Source organism: Rhincodon typus, chromosome 8, assembly GCF_021869965.1.
Source record: "Rhincodon typus isolate 14 chromosome 8, sRhiTyp1.1, whole genome shotgun sequence".
Classification (NCBI taxonomy): domain Eukaryota; kingdom Metazoa; phylum Chordata; class Chondrichthyes; order Orectolobiformes; family Rhincodontidae; genus Rhincodon; species Rhincodon typus.
The window spans coordinates 43,924,374-43,949,114 of NC_063339.1; the positions used below are offsets into that span (position 1 = coordinate 43,924,374).

General features: G+C 42.5%; 2 protein-coding genes across 3 annotated transcripts in view; one reads left to right on the forward strand and one right to left on the reverse strand.

Moving 5' to 3' along the window:
* LOC109916305 (organic solute transporter subunit alpha-like) overlaps nt 1-8,505 on the reverse strand; it is a 31,824-nt gene extending 23,319 nt beyond the window's left edge. Inside the window, exon 1 of the mRNA XM_020516023.2 lies at nt 8,417-8,505. Coding sequence (XP_020371612.1) covers nt 8,417-8,465 — 49 coding nt within the window. The 5' untranslated portion in view covers nt 8,466-8,505. The remainder of the gene's footprint in view (nt 1-8,416) is intronic.
* A 15,814-nt stretch (nt 8,506-24,319) lies between these two features.
* The window catches only part of lgals3b (lectin, galactoside binding soluble 3b), a 20,820-nt gene continuing 20,398 nt past the window's right edge, over nt 24,320-24,741 (forward strand). The window contains exon 1 of one of the 2 annotated variants that reach the window (XM_048599788.1): nt 24,320-24,434. The gene's annotated coding sequence lies outside the window, so the exon portion shown is untranslated. The other variant, XM_020516024.2, reaches the window with a different exon arrangement.

The window sequence follows — 24,741 nt, forward strand, 5'->3', positions numbered from 1 at the left end:
ATAAGTCCCCTGGGCCAGGCAGGATATATCCAAGGTTGTTACGGGAAGCGAGGGAAGAGATTGCCCCTTTGGCAATGATCTTTGCATCCTCACTGTCCACTGGAGTAGTGCCAGAAGATTGGAGGGTGGCAAATATCATTCCCTTGTTCAAGAAAGGAGTTAGGGATAATCCTGGAAATTACAGACCAGTCAGTCTTACTTCTGTGGTGAGCAAATTTTTTGGAGAGGATTCTGAGAGATAGTATTTATGATTATTTGGAAAAGCACAATTTGATTAGAAATAGTCAGCATGGCTTTGAGAGGGGCAGGTCATGCCTCACAATCCTTATTGAATTCTTTGAGGATGTGACAAAACACATTGATGAAGGTAGAGCAGTGGATGTGGTGTAAATGGATTTTAGCAAGGCATTTGATAAGGTTCCCTATGATAGGCTCATTCAGAAAGTAAGGAGGCATGGGATTCAGGGAAAGTTGGCTGTTTGGATATAAAGCTGGCTGTCCAATTGAAGACAGAGGGTGGTAGTAGATGGAAAGTATTCAGCTACTGGAGCTTGGTGACCAGTGATGTTCCACAGGGATCTGTTCTGGGACCTTTGCTCTTTGTGATCTTTATAAATGACTTGGATAAGTAAGTGGAAGGGTGGGTTAGTAAGTTTGCCAATGACACGAAGGTTGGTGGACTTGTGGACAGTGTGGAGGGCTGTTGTAGGTTGCAACGGGACATTGACAGGATGCAGAGCTGGGCAAAGAAATGGCAGATGGAATTCAACCCAGAAAAGTGTGAAGTGGTTCCTTTTGGAAGGTCGAATTTGAATGTAGAATACAGGGTTAATGGCAAGATTCTCAGCAGTGTGGAGGAACAGAGGGATCTTGGGGTCCACGTCCATAGATATGGAATCTCTACAGTGTGGAAGCAGGCCACTCGAGTCCGCACCAACCCTCTAAAGAGCATCCCAACCTGACCCACTCCCCACCCTATCCCTGTATTTCCCATGGGCCAATCCACCTAGCCTGCACATCTTTGGACTATAGGAGGAAACCAGAGCACCCGGAGGAAACCCATGCAGACACAGGAAGAACGTGCAAACTCCACACAGTTATCTGAGGCTGGAATCGAACCTGGTTCCCTGGTACTGTGAGGCAGCAGTGCTAACCACTGAGCCACTGTGCCACCCAGGTGGGGGCTCGTTGAGATCCCTCAAAGTTACGACCTAAGTTGATAGGGTTGTAAAGAAGGTGTATGGTGTGGTGGCTTTCATTGGCAGGGGAATTGAGTTTAAGAGCCGTGAGGTTATGCTGCAGCTCTATAAAACTCTGGTTAGACCACACTTGGAATGTTGTGTTCAGTTCTGGTCACCTCATTACAGGAAAGATATCGAAGCTTTATAGAGAGTGCAGAGGAGATTTACCAGGATGCTACCTGGACTGGAGGGCAGGTCTTATGAGGAAAGGTTGAGGGAGCTAGGGCTTTTTTCATTGGAGCGAAGAAGGATGAGAGGTGACTTGATAGAGGTGTCCAAGACGATGAGAGGCATAGATAGAGTGGATAGTCAGAGACTTTTCCCCAGGGCAGAAATGATTATTACAAGAGGGCATAATTTTAAGGTTATTGGAGGAAGGTATAGGGGAGATGTCAGAGGTAGGTACTTTAGACAGAGAGTGGTGGGCGTGTGGAATGTGCTGCCGGCAGTGGTAGTCGAGTCAGATACTTTAGAGACTTTTAAAGTACAACACCATGGGCCGAAGGGCCTGTACTGTGCTGTACTGTTCTATGTTCTGTTACAGAGGGCAATGATGAGTCAACTACCTAGCTGTAGATCTGGAATCACATATAGGCCAGACTGGAGAAGAACAGCAAATTTCTTCCCCTAAAGGCCACGAACTAAACTGGTATTTTTATTAAGTGACCATTCAGTAGTTCCATGATCATTACTAAAAAGAGTATCATTGTCTTTCAGGTTTATTCCCTTTGTTTAAATTCCCTCAGGTGCCCTGGTGTCTGTGGAACATTAATCCAATAATGTTACCAATATGCTACTCTTCCCAATACCCCTTTCCTTAGGTTTAATGCTGCTGGGAGGGACAAAAGAGAAATTCTGGCAAAACCTTTAAAAGACTGAGGTCAATTAAAGTGTGTCATCATCTTCTGTGTAACAATCCTATTGAATAGCAGCAGCAGCCTTTGTTGCAGGAGAGAGGAAGCAATTTGGATAGCTTCTCGATTTTCTGATAAATCTTTGGAAGGCATTGTTAAAAGCTGTCCCGAATGACATGCTTCTGGAAACTAGCCACCTCTTGCAAGTGAACCAGTGAATATTCAGCTGAATGAAATATGCCAGTGAAGGTGTGGGGTACTTCCAAGTTGTGAATCAAACTAGCTCTGTCAGGGACTAAACCAGAATATGTGTTGAGGCCTGTCCTAAGGACCTGAACCCCTTGGATCTAAAGGGATGAAATTAGTTTAACCTGCAACTGAGAAATGAGCTGACAATGCCAAACCATCAAAGAGCTGCTTTGACAGGTTAAACAGATACACAAATAAACAGGAAACCCCTATTCTTCTGTTGAATTGAGATGCAAGAACCAAGAAAAAGGTTGGGGAAAAACAGTGAAAATGAAAAAATGATTCCCAACTTGGAGAAAAATGTCCGATTTTCCATTAATGCTTCAAATGGCTAATGAGAATCTCGCTGGAGAGTACTGAGGAACCAATTTGCACATGTTAACATCTCATTATTACCTAATCTTAACTCATTTATATGCCAGTTGCTATCTTCCCAGGCAGTGGAGTGAAATGAGGTGGTGCTAATTCCCAACCTTAATGTCAGAGCTGGCATCTTGCTGCTGCAGCTCGTCACCATCTTCTCCATTCATCCAACACGGTCAGCATTCCCCAACATCTTAGTGTTCGCTGCAGGGCAGTCACTGCCTCCATTTAGAGATGTTGGCTCGGCAAAGTACCGCCATCACTGCACCATCATGGCACATCTCGGACTAACTCACGACACAGCTCAGCACTTCAGTACTGTGGTTTGGAGCTCACCCACACCTTTCATTACAATTCTACTGCTGGGTTACTTTGTGCATAGCATCAGGGACCCATCGCATGAACAGGGTACATCTCAGAATTCTTAGCTTGTTTCTTAGTGCTCACTCACTTTGCACTTACTTGGACAAGACAGTACTGTGTCTTGGCATTCCTTTTAGAGCAGACAGAAAGCCAGGCAGCTTGTTACTTTTGCCAGCAATGAACAGTCAAGGAGGAAGGCATGTTGATGTATGGCACTGGGCAATGGAAGGTAGCAGGGAGAAGATGGTGACACTTACCTCTGCAGAGCACATAAGGTCGGTAACCTTCTTGTGACATTGCTGTACATTCCTCCAGACTGTGGACATTACACTGACCCAAATGGCTACTTCAGAACTGGCTGCCAATGTTTGCCATGGCGTGCACCTGGGGTTTAAATATGTGTGATGTGGCTGCTCTCAGGTCCCAGAACCAAAGGAGCATTTCCTCTAGAGTTAGTCTGAGAATTAGGGCCAGATCATTCAGGAAAGATGTTAGCAAGCACCCCTGCACAGCAAAGGTTCAGAACTCTCTTCGACAAATGTCAGTGAATGCTGGATCAGTTGTTAATTTTTAATCTGAGATAGATAAATTTTGTCTAGCAAAATTATTAAGGGTATTGGGCCAAAGGCAGGTATATGGAGTTAGGCCAAAGATCAGCCATGATCTCATTGAACAGTGGAACAGGCTGATTGGCCTACTCTTGTTCTTATGTTCATCTGCTGCTGAATGCAAGATTAAACAAGTGTGGTGCCATGGAAGTAAGCCACATACTTAATGAGGAAAGCAATGGAAGACTGTGTAAGAAAAGTTGTCAGGGCTCATGAGGGGAATCACCCCATGAAATACCTTAAAAGTGACACAGGCGAAATATGGAAAAGTCAGCCCATTGTTTTTTGGAGTTCTGAGAAAGGGTCACAGGACCCGAAACGTTAACTCTGTTTTCTCCTTCACAGATGCTGCCAGACCTGCTGAGCTTTTCCAGCAACTTTGTTTTTGTTCCTGATTTACAGCATCCGCAGTTCTTTTGGTTTCCATTCTTAGAGCTCCCTTGTTTGTCTTAATTTTCTCATTCAATTTGATCTTGATTGTTTTCAGAACCCTGTTTTATATATCATGAGATTTAAAAAAATGCTAAATATAGAGCCACACTTCATTGTTTTTGTTTCGAATCCTAAATGGATCACTATTTGAAAAGCATAAGATATCACCTTTAAGAATTCTGATCCAAATCATTGTGTAACAATTATTGAATTAAGTCAAATGAGTCAATATTTTCAAGGGCAAATGTGACAAAAAGGAAAATTATTATAATAAACATGGGTGCAGCAACTGTATGCTTTTTTATGATAAATATTTTATGTTGCATAAAGTGTTTAAGCCAGATTTTCATCACACAATGGAGGAACAAATTGAGTCATGAAACAACTTAGCTTTCGCTGGAAAACATTTTTTCTCTGTCTTCACAACCCAGCAACATTCTCATGCAGCACTTGGTGTATTGGGAAGGCCTGTGTGTAAAACCAAAGTCAGGCTTCCCACTGATGATCACAGGAAAATTGTACTTCCTCCCCGTTTCCTCATTGAGTGAGCTAGTGTGTCTTATTGAAACCCTAAAAGAGGTCCTTCCTCCACAGAGAATTTGTGACCACTAGGGAGGCCTGCTAAGGAATCAAAAACATTCTGAAAGGTAATTGCAAAATGACACCTTCAAATCTTAGTATTAGATGTTTTAGAATATTGTAGATGTGTTTTATCTTTTTTACAATCCTAGGATGTCAGCCATCGGGACCTGGGGATTGTTAGCTATTATACTCTTGAGTTTCTCTTCAGATGATTTGGATTCTAAGAAAATAAAAGGACATGGGGATAATACAGGAAGGTGAAACTGAAGTAGATCGATTATCAAATGGCAGAAGCAGGTTCAAAGGGCTGAATGGCGCACTCATGACCAGCATTAATACATTATCAAAGCAAATCTTTGTTATTCATTCAATTGCTCTCTATGCAATTTAGCAACAGCATTTGATGATATAATAACAATGATTATGCTTCAACTAAAATCGTTAGGTCTGAGGCATATAGATCGTCCTTAGGATACAAAGGACACTGTACAAATTCTTTAATCCATTAAAGTCGTAGAGATTTAATCCATTAAAGTCGTAGAGATTTACAGCACCGAAAGAGGTCCTTCAGCCCATTATGTCCACACTGGTCAAAAACAACCACCTAACTATTCTAAGACAACAAGGTGTCGAGCTGGATAAACACAGCAGGCCAAGCAGCATCAGAGGAGCAGGAAAGCTGACGTTTCGGCCTAGACCCTTCTTCAGAAAGAAACCCCACCTAACTATTCTAATTCCATTTTCCATTAAGGGGAAAAGTTTCTTCCTGTCCCCCCTATGTATGCCCTTTATTATTTTATACATCTCAATCACGCTTCCTCTCAATCTCCTCTGCTCTAAGGAAAACAACCCCAGTCTGTCCAATCTCTCTTCATAAGTGAAACTCTCCAGCCCTGGCAACATCCTGGTAATTCTCCCTCTCCAGTGCTATCACATCCCTCCTGTAATGTGGGTTCCGGAACTGCACACAATACTGTAGCTGAGGCCTAACCAAGTTTCAGCATAACCTCTCTACTCTATGCCTTGGCTACCATATGTCTTCATAGCCACTTTTTCCAACTGCCCTGATACCTTAGGGGACTGGTGTGCATGCAAATCGAGGTCTCTCTGATCCTCAGTGCTTCCCAGGGTCCTACCATTAATTACGTATTCTATTGCCTTGTTTGGCCTGCCCAAGTGCATCACCTCACATTTATCTGGATTGAATTCCATTTGTCACTGTTCAACCCCTCTGACCACCCTGTCTATATCTTCCTGTAATCTAAGACTATCTTTGTTATTTACCACCCTACAAATTTTTGTATCATCTCCAAACTTACTGATGCACCCTCCTACATTCAAGTCTAAATCATTTATATAAACTGCAAAAGCAAGGGCCTCACCACGGATCCCACTGGACACAGACTTCCAGTCAGAAAAACATCCCTCAACCATCACCCTCTGCTTTTTGCCACTTAACCAATTGTGGATCTAATTAGCCAAATTTCCTTGGATTCCATAGGCTCTTACCTTTGCTATCAGTCTCCCATGCTTTATCAAAAGCCTTGCTGAATTCCAAGTAGATGACAGCAAAAGAATTATTTTCATCTACACACCTGATTAGACCTCCAAAAAAATCCAATCAAGTTGGTCAGACAAGTCCTCCCCTGAACAAAACCAGGATGACTGTTCTTGATTAATCCCTGCCTCTCCAAATGCAGATTAATTCTGTCCCTCAGAATTGCTTCCAATAGTTTCTCCATCACTGAGGTTAGACTGAATGGCCTTTAGTTTCCTGGTTTATCCCTTGCTTCCTTCTTGAATAATGACACCACATTGGCACCCTCCAGTCCTCTGATGCCTCTCCTGTGGCAAAGAGGAAGTGAAAACTTTTGCCAATGCCCCAGCTATTTCCTCCCTTGCATCATTCAAAGATACATTTCATCTGGTCCTGGAAATTTAATTCCTTTTAAGCATGCCAATCTACTCAGAACCTGCTCTCTATCTAAGCTAATTTTTAAAATTGTATCACAGACCTTCTCCCTGATTTCTTATACCCATATCGTCCTTCTCACTAGCGAACGCCAACACAAAAATATTCATTTAGAATCCTACCTACATCCTCTGGCTCACACAGACATTACCGCTGTGATCCTGAATGAGCCCTACTCCTTCCTTCGTTATCCTGTTACCCTTAAAGTATTTGTAAAATAACTTAGGGATTTCTTTTATTTTACTTGCCAGTATCCTTTCACGTTCCCTTTTAGCTTCCCTCATCTTTTTAAGTTCCCTCTTGCACAGGCTATACCCCTGTAGGGCTTCTGCTGTTTTGAGCTCTTGGTATCTGCCATGGCGTCTCTTTATCTCTTAATCCAATGCTGTACCTCTGTGGATATCCAGGGTTCACAGGACATGACGGTCCCACACTTTTTCTTCATTGGAACATGTTAGCCCTGTACTGTCCACATTTCCTCCTTGAATGCATCCTACTGTTCTAAAGAAGATTCACCTGAATCTGTCTTCTCCCAAACTGGCCAAATCATGACTGATTTTCTTAAAATCAGTCTATCCCCCAATTGGGAACCTCAAATTAAACCCAGGACCGCTCCCTCTCTTGTAGGGTCTTCCACGTAATGGCTTAAAAAGTGTATTTTAAGCACTCTGCTCCCTCTAAACCTTTTGCACTATGACTACCCCAGTTAATGTTGGGGAATGGTTAGTAGGTTTGCAGATGACACCAAAATTGGTGGTGTAGTGGACTGTGAGGAAGGATATCTCAGAGTACAACAGGATCTTGATCAGATGGGCCAATGGTCCAAAGAGTGGCAGATGGACTTTAATTTAGATAAACATGAGGTGTTGCGTTTTGGAAAGGCAAATCAGGGCAGGAGTTATACACTTAACAGTAAGGTCCTGGGGAGTGTTGCTGAACAAGAGACCTTACAGTGCAGGTGAAAGTGGAGCCACAGGTAGACAGGATAGTGAAGAAGGCGTTTGGTACACTTGCCTTTATTAGTCAGTGCATTGAGTATAGGAGTTGGGATGTCATGTTGTAGCTGTACACGATATTGGTTAGGCCACTTTTGGAATACTGCATTCAATTCTGGTCTCCCTGCTATAAGAAGATGTTGTGAAACTTGAAAGAGTGCAGAAAAGATTTACAAGGATGTTGCCAGGGTTGGAGGGTTTGAGTTATAGGGAGAGGCTGAATAGGCTGGGGCTATTTTCCCTGGAGCATTAGAGGCTGAGGGGTGACCTTATAGAAGCGTATAAAATCATGAGGGGCATGGATCGGGTGAATAGACAAGGTTTTTTCCCCAGGATAGGGGTGTCCAAAACTAGAAAGCAAGGGTTTAAAGTGAGAAGGGAAAGATATAAAAGGGACCCAACAGGCAACTTTTTCACACAGAGGGTAGTGCATGTATGGAATGAGCTGCCAAAGGAAGTGATGGAGGCTGATACAATTATAACATTTAAAGAACATCTGGATGGGTATATGAATAGGAACAGTTGAGAGGGATATGGGCCAAATACTGGCAAATGGGAATAGATTAATTTACAATATCTGGTCTGCATAGATGGGTTGGACCAAAGGGTCTGTTTCCGTGCAATTCTATGACTCTAACTTGAAATCCCCTGCTATCACCACCCTATGACTTTTGACAGCTTGCCTTTTTCAGAGATTGTACTCTGTGTATAAAACTCGATCACTTTTAAACATTTAAAATAATAATCTATGTCCTACCTTTCATTTGATCTTCAGAACTTGGCAAATTGTTGCTGCAGTTTAACATGATTGTTGTAGGTAAATCTTCAAACAGAATGTTGTTCAAGGAGTTTCAGACAAGATTCGGTATTTTACAATATTTGAAGACTGTTCTATTTTCCTCCTAATAAATGTAATAATCCTCTCTGATACTTCTATGCACAGAATGTTGTCAAAGGAGCTTCTGTGTGATGCATCACGTATAGTAAAATAAACACGGCAATCAAGTGTAGTACACTTTGTCTCCAATAAAATGAACCAGGAATAATGTGAGAGAAATGAACTTTGTAATTTAACCCTCTGCGTAAACACTAATGGCCTTTCTAGTGCTTCCAAAGCACTGTATGTGTAAACTTTTTACCACACAACATCTGAAACCTCGATACTTATCTGAAGTATTCTGTAAATGAAATATATAAAAAAAAGGAAATACTTGGGTCCAATATCCACCACCTACAGAAGGTTAAAATGTTATCAGTTAGAGACTGGTACCAGTCAGCAAAAACAAACATTTTTATCATGCTGCAGGAATGTCATAGGCACACAGTGAATCTCATAATGGAGGGAAATGCTTTCATTTCATTCATTGTAAAGTTAGATCCCTGAAGAATCAGGAAATTTAATAAGGATGCAGCAAATAGAGATTCATTTGTAGTTCATAGCATAAAAGAAGTTTGCACTTTTAACATCTGAGTTGTGAACTGTCACTTTAAATTTGATTTCTGCTCGCTGCTTACCCCCCAATTATTACTGTCTATAATTTCAAATGTGGTCTGGAATACAAAGCTGGAAAGAAATTATTTAAAACTGACTGTCTGAAGTAAATTAACTGAGTGCTGGGTAAAACTTGTAAATAGGAAGGAAGTGCAAACTTAGATAAGTTCATATAACCATTATATTCAACAAAAATAGTTATTTTAGCTTGGTAAACTTGGTTGAAGGAGAGTTTATATAATCAGGTTCATATATATGGAACAAAGCTGCTTGATTTAACATGTTAGTAATGGAAAGAAAATCAAAAAGGGTTCATTATGTAGTGATTGTAATGAGGTCAGCCAGGTGGACATCATAGCATATGAGCTCCCTGACTGGGACTGTTACCCTGGTCCAATCAGGGAGCCCTGGCTGTGAGGAAGTCACACCAATGTTAACTACTATGCACATGTAAATAAAGGGACAGGAGACAATGAAATTATTTCAATGGCAATGAGATTAAAAATAAATTTTTGAAGAAATTCACTTGCAACAGTTGTCTTTGAATTGGGGTAAGCATTTCTGGGACCATGCTGTTTATTTGGGAAGATACATTCATTCAATCCTGCCATCAAAGACTGGGCCCAGTATGTGGCAAGAATGCTTTATTTTTTATAGTCAAATGACATTGGGGCAGATGAAAAGCAATGAGTAATTCTTGCAATAGCTTGTGGAGCCACAGCTTTTTCAGTTAGTAGGAGCCTATTGTTTTCTAAGGCACCAAATACTAAGACCTTTCAAGAGTCGACAAATTTAGTTAGGGAATATTATGACCCCAAGTTCCTTCTGGTGGCACAGTGGCTCAGTGATTAGCACTGCTGCCTCAGTGCCAGGGACCTTGATTCAATTCCACCGTTGGACAACTGTATGTATGGAGTTTGCACATTCTGCCCGTATCTGCGTGGGTTTCTGCTGGCTTCTCCAGTTTCCTCCCACAGTCCAAAGGTGTGCACGTTAGGTGGATTGGCCATGCTAAATTGCCCATAGTGTCTAAGGTTATGGAGACTAGGTGGATTAGTCATGGGAAATGCAGGGTAACAGGAATAGGGTGGGGAGTGTGGGTCTGGGTGCAATGGTCTTCAGAGGGTCAGTGTGGATCAATGGGCCAAATGGCCTGCTTCCACACTGTAGGGATTTTATGATTCAACATTTTTTGTTGAAAATGCTGCTGACTGAAGTCCTAATTAAATACCTGGGGGTTTTCATGAAGGTCTAAGGACTATCAAAGGAGCAAAGGCCACCTTGCGTGTTGCCCAGGAAGTAATTCCATGATTCTGTATAGCCTGCCCTTATGTGCAAAAGTAGAGGCAGAAATCAGGAAGCTGGAAAGTGAAGGAATCATCAAACCAATACAGTTTGTGGAATGGGCAGTGCCAATCACACCAATTGTGAAGCTTGACTAGTCAGTTTGCCTTTGTGGGGATTTTAAATAAACGGCAAACTGTTTCTCGCAGCTGGATAAATACCCAATCCCTTGCATGGAGGACTTGTATGCAAAGCTGGCAGGGGAGTTGGCAGGGGGGGCGGTGGTGGTGGCGGGGAGGGAGCTGTCCTTCACAAAGATGGACATGAACCATGCGTACTTGCAATTGTGGTTAGATGAGAATTCCCAGAATTATGCTATGATTAATACCCATAAAGATTTGATTTGATACCCATAAAGATAAACAAGACTGCCATTTGGGGTATCATCAGCCTGTACCATTTTTCAGCAGATGATGGAGAATAATTTCTAAGATCTAGCTCAGATTGCCATTTATCTGGATGACGTATTAATAACAGGGAAGACCAATAAGGAGCACTTAGAGAACTTGGACATAGTGTTTGGACAAATTTTTAAGCACTATGTGCCTTAGAAGGGAAAAATATGTGTTCCAGGCAATCCAAGTGACCTACTTGGGCTACAGAGTCGACAAGACCAGGTTACACTTGTTGAAAGATAAAATGAGGACGATCAAAAGTGCCCCAGCTCCCACATCCGTTAAGAGCCAGCTTTGGAAATGGTCTCATAGCCAAGTTGTAGTCTTTAGGGAAGTGAAGCAGCAGCTATCATTATCTAAGGTGTTGGCAAGAGGTTGTGCTGATATGCAATGCCTCCCCATATGGTATCGGGGTAGTGTTGGCTCTCTGATGGCCCAATGGAGAAGAACTCCCAATAGTGTATGATTCCAAGGCTTTGGCTGATTAAGTGTGCAAATACACCCAGATAGAGAAGGAAGGTTGGCAGTCATGTTTGGTGAGGGACAGTTCCTCCAATACCTTTACGGACGTAAATTTGTAATAGTAACAGACCACAAACCCCTGCTAGGGCTACTCAAAGAGGACAAGTTCTGAGGAAGGGTCACCGGACCCAAAATGTTAACTCTGTTTTTTCCTTCACAGATACTGCCAGACCTGCTGAGCTTTTCCAGAAACTTTGTTTTTGTTCAAAGAGGAAAAGGCTGTGCCACCCATAGCTTCAGGCAGAATTCAGCTGTGGGGTCTCATTCTAAGTGCGTATAATTACAAGTTGGAACACGGTCTGGGAGGCCAAGTAGCAAATGCAGAATCATTGAGCTGCCTCCTGCTGGCAGATATACCACTGGTGGTGCTGCCACTGAAACAGTCTGTTCTGGTTTTAAATTTTCTTGACACCCTTCCACTCACTGTGGTCGTAAAAAGATCTGGTCTTGGCAAAACTAAAGCAGCTGGTGATGATGGGGAAACAAAAGGGCCATCACAACTAGAACTGAAACCTTTCTGGACTTGGCGAGACCAGATCACCATAGAGAATGGCATTTTATTACAGGGACCAAGAGTGATTATCCTGAGCAAAGTTCACCGATAGATCCAGGAGTGTCCAAAATGAGGATGTTGGTGAGAAATTATGTCTGGTGGCTAGGACAGGATGCAGACATAGCCGCATTGGTGGGGCAATGCCCAGAGTGCCAACAAGGACAAAAATTACTTCCATCAGCATCTCCCAATTCAGAAAAATGGCTGGGTAAACCCTGGGATCAGTTACACATCAACTACGCTAGCCCTTTCATGGACTTTATGTTCTTAGTCATTATGGACACCCACTCAAAGTGGTTGGCCGTACATAGAGTTCATTCGTCAAACACAGGATCAACAATAGAAAAGTTCCGAGCACCTTTTACTATGCACAGATTCCTGGAGGTATTGGTCACAGACAGTGGGCCATCATTCACCAACAGGGAATGAGAGTATTTCCGAAAATCGAATGGCATTCAGCATATAAGGACAGATCCATACCATCTATCATATAATGATCTGGCAGAAACAGCAGTCCAAACTTTGAAGACAGACTTAAAGACACAGCCTACGGCTTCACACGATACCATTCTGTTTCCTATTGTTTATCGGACCACCCCTCATGCAACAACAAGGACAGCTCCAGCAGAGCCCCTACTGGGGAGAATATTCTGCACCAGGTTAAATTTGATCTACCTGGACCTCGGGGAGAGGTTGAAACAGCATCAGTAACACCAATGCCAGACACATGACTCCTCTAAGTGAAAGAGATAGTTTACTTCAGAGGATGAAGTTTGATGCTGAAACCACAGACATGGCCCTGCATGGGTAAGAGGCACGGTTGATGTGAGGTCAGGTCCAGTGACGTACAAAGTTCGGGTAGGTGAGGTAATCCTGAATAAGGACGTGTGCCACATGAGAGCTGCAAACTTGTAAATGGTGCGGAAACAAAACATGCCTGGCCCCTCCACAGCCTTTCTGACTGTTCTGGAACCCATGGGTTCTCCCCCTCCACCTAGCATTGAAGAAACTTCAGAATCAGAGACAAACATGGCGGATCTCAGAGCCTCAACGCCTTTAACACCTGAACAACAGGATGAATTTCTTCCGAGATGCTCTGGGCACAAGAGGCGGGCTATGGGTCTGGTACACACGACCCATATCCGAGGCTGCGTCAGAAAAACCAGACCTGGTGCAAAACCGCCCCAGGACAGGCTACAAGAAAAAGAACAGGCCTACGTCCCTGAACTTAGAGGAGGAGGGATGTAGTAATTGTAATGAGGTCAGCCAGGTGGACATCACAGAATATGAGTTTCCTGATTGGGGCTGTTAACCTGGTCCAATTAGGGAGCCCTGGCCAACAGATATAAACAGGTGGGTCAGATGTTCTGTTCACACTGAGAGCTGACTGAGGAAGCCAGATCAGTGTCAAGTACTATGCACGCATAAATAAAGGGTGACTTGGTGATGGAATACCAGCCTCTGAGGAGTTATTTCACATTGTGCATGTGTAAATCCCATATGGTTTTCCTCAATCATCTTATTAATTTTTATAAAGGATTTGTACTGAACCTCTTCTCTCCTGAAATTTTTAGTCGACTTTGGCATTATTAAATTATTTATAATAAGTCTGCAATTGCAATATCCTTCAAACTATATGAACTATATGGTTCAATTAATAAGCTCCATGAAAATAATTTTGCGCTTCAATTTTTTTTTCAACAAGCCAGCGTGCATTAGTTTATCTTTGTGGTCATGACAGACTTCCAAATGTGTAACAGACAGTAACAATCTAAGAGTCTCTTTCTCTACTATAGAGTACTTATTCTAATACTGGTTAAACTTCTTAGAAAAGTACCCACCAGCTTTTGTATTCCTGATTCATTTGTTCGCAAAACGACACACTCACCCTGAAATCATTAGCATCAACTGTCATTTTAACACATTTAGTAAATTGTATTGGGTCATTCATTTAGATTGCTTCAGTTTCTCAAAAGCTATTTGGCATTGTTTTAATCATTTTATTTTTGCCTCTTTTCACAATAAATCTATTAAAGGTGCAGCTACTGTGCTGAGATGAGACACAAACTTCCAATAATATTTGCACAACACCAGAAATCTCATGATTTTCATCACATTTTAGGAATGAGGAGTTCTTTCAGTGTCATTTCTTTTGCTGTTCTTGGCAGTCATCTCAGCTCCAGGATATCTCTGCAGGAGTTCCTCAGGATAGTGTCCTGGGCACAATCAGCTTCAGCTGCTTCATCAATGACCTTCCCTCCACCATAAGTGGAATTAGGGATGTCCCCTGATGATTGCGCAGCATTCAGCACCATGGATAAATGCAACAGAACCTAGACAATGTCCAAGTTTAGGCTGACAAGTGGCATGTAACATTTGTACCACACAAATGCCAGGCAACGACCATCTTCAATCTGAGAGAATGCAACCTTTGCCCATTGACTTTCAATGGCATTACCACACTGAATCTCCTACTATCAACATCATGGGGCTTACCATTGATCAGAAGCTGAACTGGACTTGCTATTTAGATACAGTGGCAAGACCAGGTCAGAGGGTAGAATGCTGTGGGGAGTAAGTCACCTCCTAACTCCCCAAAGCCTGTCTATTAACTACGAAGCACAAGTTAGGAGTGTACAGAATCTCCCCAGTTGCCTGGATGAGTGCAGCCCCAACACTCAAGAAGCTTGACACCATCCAGGACAAAGCAGCTGACTTGCTTGGCACTACATCCACAAACATTCAGTCACTCCACCACTGATACTCAGTAGCAGCAGTTTGTACTATCTACAAGACACATTGCAGATATTTGCCAAAGATCCTTAGACAATACCTTGCAGACCAACAGTCAATTCCATCTCGAAGAATGTGGGCAGCAGATACGCGGAAACACCACCACCTGCAAGTTACCCTCCAAGACATTCACCATCCTGACACAGAAATATATTGCTGTTCCTTCACTGTCGCTGGGTCAAAATCCAATTCCCTCCATAAAATCATTGTGGGTCTACCTGCAGCATATGAATTGCAGTGGTTCAAGAAAGCAACTCATCACCACCCTCTCAAGGGCAACTAGGGATGGGCAATAAAAGTTGGCCCAGACAGTGATGTCCACATCCCATGAGTGAACTAAAGAAAGTCTTTAATTGTGTTATGTTCAACTCTGTTGTTACTGTTTACTATGACAGAGTGTAAACAAATTCCCGATTAGGCACTTTAGCTATGACTTAATTCTTTGAATGGTGGCTGGAATGCTTTTTTTCCTAAATGGAAAAGGTCAATATGATTTAACCCATTCGATGTAACAAAAGCTGATATCTCTTTAACTCTTGATGTTACTGGCACTTGCACAAAGCCCATCTATAGATCAAACTGAGTAAGGAGTAAAACACTGTCAACTCTATCAATACAATCTTCTAACCGAGGATTTGTGGGGAGGTGATGGTCTAGTGGTATTAACGCTGGACTATTAATCCAGAGACCCAGATATTGTTCTGGGGACCTGGGTTTGAATCCTGCCACGGCAGATGGTGGAATTTGAATTCAATAAAATATCTGGAATTAAGAAACTAACGATGACCGTGAATCCATTGTCGATTGTCGGGAAAAACCCATTTGGTTCACTAATGCCCTTTAGGGAAGGAAACTGCCATCCTTACCTGGTCTGGCCTACATGTGACTCCAGACCCACAGAAATGTGGTTGACTCTTAACTGCCCTCTGGGCAATTAGGGATGGGCAACAAAATGCTGCCTGGTCAGTGACACCCTCGTCCTGTGAACGAATAAAGAAAAATAAATTGGGTATGAGTCTGTTTTTGTTACCACATTTACCTTCCTTTGTCTATATAGAATCTTGTTGTCTCATCAGTTTAGGTATTAACCTCATTGGAACAATTTAAGCTTGTCAGCTGAACTAAACTTCTCTTTTCGAATTTGAACATTCCTATGTTCCTAAGTATGTCACATGCCAAGCGCTTGAAAGAAGCCTTTCATTTGCGAGGTGCCAATTCAAATTCAGGGGAATAAATTCCTTGGTAACACCAACTGTTGCCTAAGATTGTGCCCTGAGCCACAATCCCATTTCTGTCCCAGTCACAAAATCAGGGCTAATGTCTTGATTTTTAAAAAAAATTCCTGATTCTTTTCTAAGTTTTCTTCACCATTAACTGTTTTAACATAAATGTAATTGTAATTAACTTGCAGCCTGACCCTATCAGTGAAATTGGGGATGATCCTTAGTTTTCACATTTGATTTGAACAAATGTAAGGTTTAATCTCGAGGGAATTAGCAGTTCTTTGTGTTGGATCTATCTGAAAATTGATGTCTGGTTACAATTTATAGTCATAGAATCATAATAACAACATTTCTGCTAAAAGTGCTAAAAATTTAGAATTATTATGTCTAGAAATTCCCACACGATCAGTGAAACGGTAATATTTGAATACAAGAGATGGTAGGAACTGCAGATGCTGGAGAATCTGAAAGAAGGATCTAGGCCCGAAACATCAGCTTTCCTGCTCCTCGCTGGTGGCCTGTTGTGTTCATCCAGCTGTATACCTTGTTATATCTAATATTTGAATACAAGTTCTATTGTAATTCAATAAGGTTTAGTCCAGTAATAGTCTGATAACAAGTACCATATGGACAAGTACCATATTTATTTTTTAAGAACAAGACAAGGCGTTGCAAAACCATTTCACTAGGGCTACTTTGGTTGGTGTTAAATTCAGCACATTGCTGTTAGTTGAAAGGATACAATGCAACCAATTACCAGATTCTTTCTTAACTTAGACATATTGACCCAAATATTGACAGAGACATTGTGGAGGAAGTGTGGAAGACCTCTAAGACCACACTATAATTTTTGTCATCACTTTTCTGTCTGGCTGGACAGACCAGCCTACCTGGTGCTCTTGACTGAGGTGATATATATGAATATTATGAATTTGGGTTGTTGTTATCATAACCTCTACTTGGATACAAGTATGACTATAAAAAAAAGGAACAGGAGTGGGCCATTCGGCCCCTCGAGCCTGCTCAGCCATTCAATGGGATCATGGCTGATCTGACATTCATCAGGTCCATTTTCTTGCCCTTTCCCCATAATCTTTGATTCCCTTACTGATCAAGAATCTAACACAAGGACTCTGCCCCACTGCTCTCTGAGGCAAGGAGTTCCAAATACTCTCAAATCTCTGAGAGAATTCATCCTCATCTCAGTCTTAAATTGACGCTCCTTTATTCTGAGATTATACCCCCTGGTCCTAGACTCTCGCATGAGGGGAAACATCTTCTCATTACTTAACCTGTCAAGCCCCTTAAGAATCCTATATGTTTCAGTGATGTCACTTCTCATTTTTCTAAAGTTCAGATATCAGCATACCAACCTGTTTAACCTTTGCTCATAAGACAATCCCGCCATACCGTGGATCATCCTCGTGAACCTTCTCTGAACTGCTACTGATGAAATGATACATATCCTTACATAAGGAGACCAAAATTGTTCACAGTACTCCAGATGTGGTCTCAAAAGTACCTTATACAGTTACAGTAAGACTTCCCTACCCTTATACTTCAACCCCCTTGAAATAAGGGTCAATGCTCTATTGGTCTTCCTGAGTACTTGCTGCACTTGTGTGCTAGCTCTCTGTGTTTCATGTACAAATACCCCCAAGGCCCCTTGTGTTACAGCTTTCTGCAGTTTTTTTTTCTCCATTTAAATAACATTCTGTTCTTTGGTTCTCCTTTCCAACATGAACAACTTTGCATTTTTCCACATTAAACTGCATTTGCCAACTCTTTTGCACGCTCCCTTAATTTATCAATATCTCTCTGTAAACTGTGTGTGTCCCTCTCACAACCTGCCCTTCTACCCATTTTTGCCTCATCTCCAAGTGTGGCAACAGTACATTCACTTCCTTCTTCCAAGTCATTAATTTATAATGTAAACAGTTATGGAGTCATTGAGTCATACAGCATGAAAACAGATCCTTCGGTCCAACAGTCCACACCGACCATGTTCCCAAACTAAACTAGTCCTACCTGCCTGCACTTGGCTCATATGCCTTCAAACCTTTCCTATTCATTAACTTATCCAAATGTTTTTAAACATTGTGACTCGACCTGCATCTCTCACTTTCTCTGGTAGTTCATTCCACATACCCTGTGTAAAAAAGTTTCCCCTCATGTCCTTTTTAAGTATTTCTCCTCTCATCTTAAAAATATGCCCCCTAGTTTTGAACTCACCCACTCCAGGGAAAAGACCCTTGTCATTCACCTTATCTATGCCCTCGTAATTTTATAAACCTCAATAAGGTCACCCTTCAACCTCCTAAATTTATTGGCCTTCTTGAACCACTGCAGTTCATTCGGTGTAGGTGCACCCAGAATGCTGTTAGGGAGGGAACTCCAGGATTTTAATCCAGCAACACTGAAGGAACTATATTTCCAAGTAAGGATGGCCAGTGGCCTGAAGGGGAACTTGCAGGCAGTGGTGCTCCTGTGAATTCTAGATGGTCATAACTGTGGGTTTAGAAGGTGCTGTCCAAGGTTCCTTGGTGAACTCCTGCAGGGCATCATGCAGACAGCACACACTCCTGCCACTAAGCATCGGTGTTTGAGGGAGTGGATGTTTGTGTTTGTGGTGCTAATCAAGCGGACTGCCTTGCCCTGGATGGTGCCAAGCTTCTTGAGTGTTGCTGGAGCTGCACCCATCCAGGCAAACAGGCAGCACTCAATGACACTCCCGACCCATGTGCCATAGATTGTGAACAGGCCTTGGGGGTTCAGGAAGCGAGTTACATGCTGCGATATTCCCAGCCTCTGAGCTGCTCCCACAACCACCATATCCACAAGGCTAGACCTGCAGGTCAGTGTCTGGTCAATGTTAGCCCCCAGGATGTTGATAGCGGGGGATTCAGCGATGGTAATACCATCAAATGTCATGACGCGAAAGCCAGATTATCTCTATTAGGGATGGCCATCACCCAGCATTTGTGTGGAAAATATATTACCTGGCACCTGTCAGCATGAACCTGGATATTGGACATTTGCTGCATTTGGGCCATGATTGCACTAGCATCCGAGGAGCCACAAACAGTGCCATACGTTGATGACTGCACAAAGAACATCCCCAGTTCTGACCTTATAATGGAGGGAAGCTCATTGATGAAGCAGCTGACGATAGTTGGGCCCAGGACACTAACATGAGGAACTCCTGCAGAGATGTCCTGGAGCTGTTACTCATAAAATAAGAAGTGAACATCTTTGCTGATTACTGCTCAATGTTCAGCACCATTCCTGACTCCCCAAATGCCCACATGCAGAAAGATTTGGACAGCAGCCAGGTTTGGGCTGACAATTGGCAAATAACACTAACACCACATATGCCAGGCAATGACAATCTCCAACAAGACAGAATCTAATCATCGCCCCACAACAACCAATGGTACTACCACTGCAGAATCCCCCACTATCAAAATTGTGGAAGCTACCATTTAGCCTTATATATGTACTGCGGTCACAAGAGCAAGCAAGAGGCTGGGAATGCTGCAGCAACTCACCTTTTGATTGCCCACAGCCTGTCCACCATCTACAAGATACATGTCAGGAGTGTGATGGAAAGCTCCCCACATTCCTGGATGACTGCAGCCCTAACAACACTCACTTGACACCATCCATGACAAAACAGCCCTCCCGAGCGGCATCACATTCACAAAGATCAACTCCCTCCGCCACCACAGATGCTCAGTAGCAGCAGTGTACAACACCCACAAACTGCACTGCACACATTCACAGACACCCTCCAGCTAGCACCTTCTGAACCCATGAGAACTACAATGTTAAAGGACACAGACAGCAGATACGTGGAAACAGCACCACCTGCAAGCTCCCCTCACCCAAGCTACTGTCCATCCTGACCTGAAAATACATTGCCATTCCCTCATGGTTGCTGGGTCACTGATTCATGCTGTCTCAAAGCAGTACTGTCTCACAGTTCTACTTCACTCTCAGACCTGTTCAACGTTCTAACAAGAAACTTTTTCTCTTCCTTTCAGGAATTAAAAAAAACACAAGCTGCAATAACTCAGAGATATCCACATCCCTCTTCTTCCCTTCCCTTTCCCTCTGACTCCTTTCTTTCTTCTAACCCTACCGCCTGTCGAATATTTGCTATCTCTTTTGATCTTCCACTCTCTGATGCTGAACGTTCTATACTTAGCAAAGGTTTTAGTTTTATCCTTCGCACCACAATGAATTTCAGGCAAGACATGACATTGAACTCTTCTTCCTCTTCTTCCACCTCCATGCCCATTTGTTTGGTTAGGAGTGCTCTCCCCATCCCATAGACACCTTCACCCACTTCCAATACAGTACCTCCACCTTAAACCCTCCCTCTGGTCTTTTACCTTGACTGATCATTGTGTACGTGATATCGGTTGGCTTAGGTTCTCTGTTCCCTCACCCATATGAACCGATCTCCCTCTGAACTGGCCACACTCTGTGCTGTCACATTCAATCCTGTCTTTATCATCAAGCCTTCCAACAAGGGTGGTGCTGTTGTTATTGTTTGGCGTACTGACCTCGAGATGACACAAGTTGAGCCCAGCTCTCAGATACCACCTCCTATCTCTCCTGGACCATGACACCACCATCGAGCATCAGGCTATTGTGTCCTCGACTCTTACCAACATCGCCTCATCTGGGGATCTCCTGCCAAAAGCCTCCCGGCTCATAGAATCCCCCACTCTGTACAGCCTGATTCTACCTTCTCGCCAAAATCCACAAAGCAGAATTGCCTGGGCAGACCCATTGTTTCTGTCTGCTCCTAGCACATGGACCTTATTTCTTCCTATCTTTACTTAACTTTTTTCTCTCCTTATCCAATTCCTCTCCACTTACATCCACTGCAGGTACAACAAGTAATTAGGAAGGCAAATGGAATTTTGTCCTTCATTGCTAAAGGGATTGAAATAAAAAGCAGAGAGGTTATGTTGCAGCTGTACAAGGTGCTGGTGAGGCCACACCTGGAGTACTGTGTGCAGTTTTGGTCTCCTTACTTGAGAAAGGATGTACTGGCACTGGAGGGGGTGCAAAGGAGGTTCACTAGGTTGATTCCGGAGTTGAGGGGGTTGGCTTATGAGGACAGACTGAGTAGATTGGGATTATATTCATTGGAATTCAGAAGATTGAGGGGGGATCTTATAGAAACATATAAAATTATGAAGGGAATAGATAAGATAGAAGTAGAGAGGATGTTTCCACTAGCAGGTGAAGCTAGGACAAGAGGGCATAGCCTCAAGATTAGAGGGAGCAGACTTAGGACTGAACTAAGAAGGAATTTCTTCACCCAGAGGGTTGTTAATCTATGGAATTCCTTGCCCAGTGAAGTAGTTGACGCTACTTCAGTAAACGCTTTTAAAAAAAAGGTGGATTTTTTTTGAACAATAAAGGAATTAAGGGATACTGTGAGAACGCGGGTAAGTGGATCTGAGTCCACGAAAGGATCAGCCATGATCTTATTGAATGGCGGAGCAGGCTCGAAGGGCCAGACGGCCTACTCCTGCTCCTAGTTCTTGTGTTCTATGTTTCTGACACTTCATGTCAGTTTCAACATTTCCAGTTTATGGGCTCTAGCTGCCTCTTCTTTACACGTCCATGCCACATCAGATTGGTCTTAGGGCTCTCCACTTCTTCCCAAAAGAAGGCCTGAACTATTCCATTCACTACCACCCTCCTCTGCCTGGCTGAGCTTGTCCTCACTTTGAGAAACTTTTCCTTTAACTCCTGTCACTTTATTCAGATCAATGGTGTCACTATGGCAACAGGCTGCAATGATGTTAGAGACTGATCTTTCATCCCTGCCTACTTTTAATCTTTATATATGCATTTTAGCTGAAAATGTTATCTCTTTTACTGCCGCTACCTTAAGCACTGTAATAAACAAACCTTTATCTTGTGACAAAGTTGAAGATCGAGGTACTCGCTGAAAGAATAACGCCAGAGGATTCCATAGTTTTGGACAAACAGAAGTGAACTGACTATATAAAGCTCAAACAGTATTACAGTCTACTGTATTATTCATCTGACAAAGGGGCAGTTTTCTGAAAGCTTGTGATTTCAAATAAACCTGTTGGACTATAACTTGGTGTTGTGTGACTTCTGACTTTGTCCATCCCAGTCCAACACCGGCACCTCCACATCATACTATATTATTCACAATTTATATTCTGACAGCCAGAATTAACATGTGACTAATATATCTAACAAAAAAACTGGGTAAGTATTCCACAAAGCATATCAAGTAGCAGATGTTGTCAAGGTAGATTTCCCAACAATGATAAGAGATGTCTGTGTCTGTGACAGTGTGGATTGTCAAATCTGATTAAACTTTACAATAAACTTCAATTTGCCATACGGCAACTATCACCAAGAACATAAGAATAGATTGAATTTTCAAATTCAATAAAACAAATTACTATGTTAAAAATTAAACTCTGTTCAATCTACAAAGTGTGCTTTGTTGATGCCCGCAGAACCAGATACGTTTGCAACATGGAGAAATGGAACTCTCTTATGCTTACATTAAAAGGAAAAAGCTGGACCTAAAAGGTGAAAGACTTTTACTACGTTCACAGCACTGAAATGACCTTAACAAACAGCCGTTAAGAATATTAAATGGCTTTCGCTATTGAATGAAGAGGAAGAACTAAGAACAGAAATAAGGTAAGAGTAGCAAAGGCAAAGGAAAGCTACATTGAAAATGCTGGGGAGAAAGTATAACTTGAATGATTAAAAAAATAAACAAGATGTGAGAATGGTCAGATATAGAGAAAAAGGGAAGACTCTGATGGATTGTGTCTGAGATGGCAATTATTATTTTGTTTGTGTCAACAAATATGTTAAAATGTGGAGAAGCTCAGGGCTTTTGGTAATTTTGAAAATTTTGGGTCAGCAGGGGCAATTGGAGCAAAGTGGTGAAGCAAAAAAAAGGAGGCTGACACAGATCATGGTAAAGTGAAAACGAAAGAACTGCGAATGCTGTAATTCAGGAACAAAAACAGAAGTTGCTGGAAAAGCTCAGCAGGTCTGGCAGCATCTATGAAGAAAAAATCAGAGTTAACATTCCGGTCCAGTGACCCTTCCTCAGAACTCATGGTAAAGTGACTGAAAAGCAATGATAGGTATTTCTTAAACTCATTGAACTGCGAAATACTTCAGATGCATGTGCAATCAATATCTGTCATTTCATTGTTGCTACCAACTACTGGTACCAAAGTAGTGCTGTTCCTCACACATCTGCCAGGGTTCACAATTAAAACATAAAAGGAACAAGAAAACTCAGCAGCTCACGTACTTCCTTCACAACTATGCTACCACGTAAAATGGATGGTAGTGAATCACAGCCTATTTTACATTTTTCTCAGTTTTCATTTTCATTGAAAACAATAATTGAAGATTGTACTGGAACGAATCTTTACAGTTTTGTATTTTTAAAGTTACTTCTTTCAAGTATACACTCTTTAACCCAACTATCACAGTTTCTGTTGTGACTAAGCTAAGTGAACATCCCTGGAGCAAAATTCACAAGTATTTACATAGAAGAGGGATTTTAATACCAGGGGGGCACATTTTAAGATGAGAGGAGAAAGATATAAAACATGATATTGGGGACAAAATTTTAATACAGGGGTTTGCCTGTGGAATGAACTTCCCGAGGAAGTGATGGATGTGGGTACAATTACAATATTTACAAGACATTTGGATAAGTACATGAATAGGAAAGATTTGTGGGGATATGGACCAGGAGCAGGCAGGTGGGACTACTTTAGTTTGGGATTATGTTAGGCATAGACTGGTTGGACCCAAGGGTTTGTTTCCGTGCCGTATGACTTTAAATGGGGAGGATAAAGCGATGGGGCTGAGAAGATTGAGTGGTTCCTATGGTTACCGCTGTGCTGTGCATTATAGTATATAACTCAAACTTTATGAGTAAAAGATCATTTTTCTAGTCTGCCTTTTAAACAAGGCCTACCGTATTGGGTTGGCTTTAATATAAAGAATGCAAAGAAAATAATAGTCAAATATTGAAGGAAGGAAGCAATATTACGAGCGCAATATGTTGCCCATTTCCAAAATTCGATCGCAGCGTTCTAAGCAGTATCTAGCGCCTCCCCGCGTCCAACTTGCATTCCGCAGTCATTTTTTTTATTCCAAGTTACAAACTTCACAAAGTCTTGAGAATATCAGTTAATATATGACGATACGAACGTCGGGAGGTTATTTCATTTGAACCATGTTCCAAAGGCTTCAATAACAATTCCGCGCAGTTTAATTCCAAACTGGGGCACGTCTAAACGGAATTGTGCAGCCACACCCAGGGAAAGGCGATGCAGTGACCCTCCCAGGGCGTTGGTTGGAGAATTAAAAATCTCACATCACAGACTGGAGTTTAAACCGGGACTCAGGTCAGCCATCAGGCTGGGATCTCAGCCCCGGGCACTGGGGATTCCGGAAGGGCCGAAATCAGGCCGGGTATTGGGGGTCACTGCGCTTAGGGATCAGGCCGGGTATTGGGGGTCACTGCGCTTAGGGATCAGGCCGGGTATTGGGGGTCACTGCGCTTAGGGATCAGGCCGGGTATTGGGGGTCACTGCGCTTAGGGATCAGGCCGGGTATTGGGGTCACTGCGCTTAGGGATCAGGCCGGGTATTGGGGTCATTGGGGCTGGGGAATCGGGCCGGGTGTTGGGGTCACTGGGGGTGGGGAATCGGG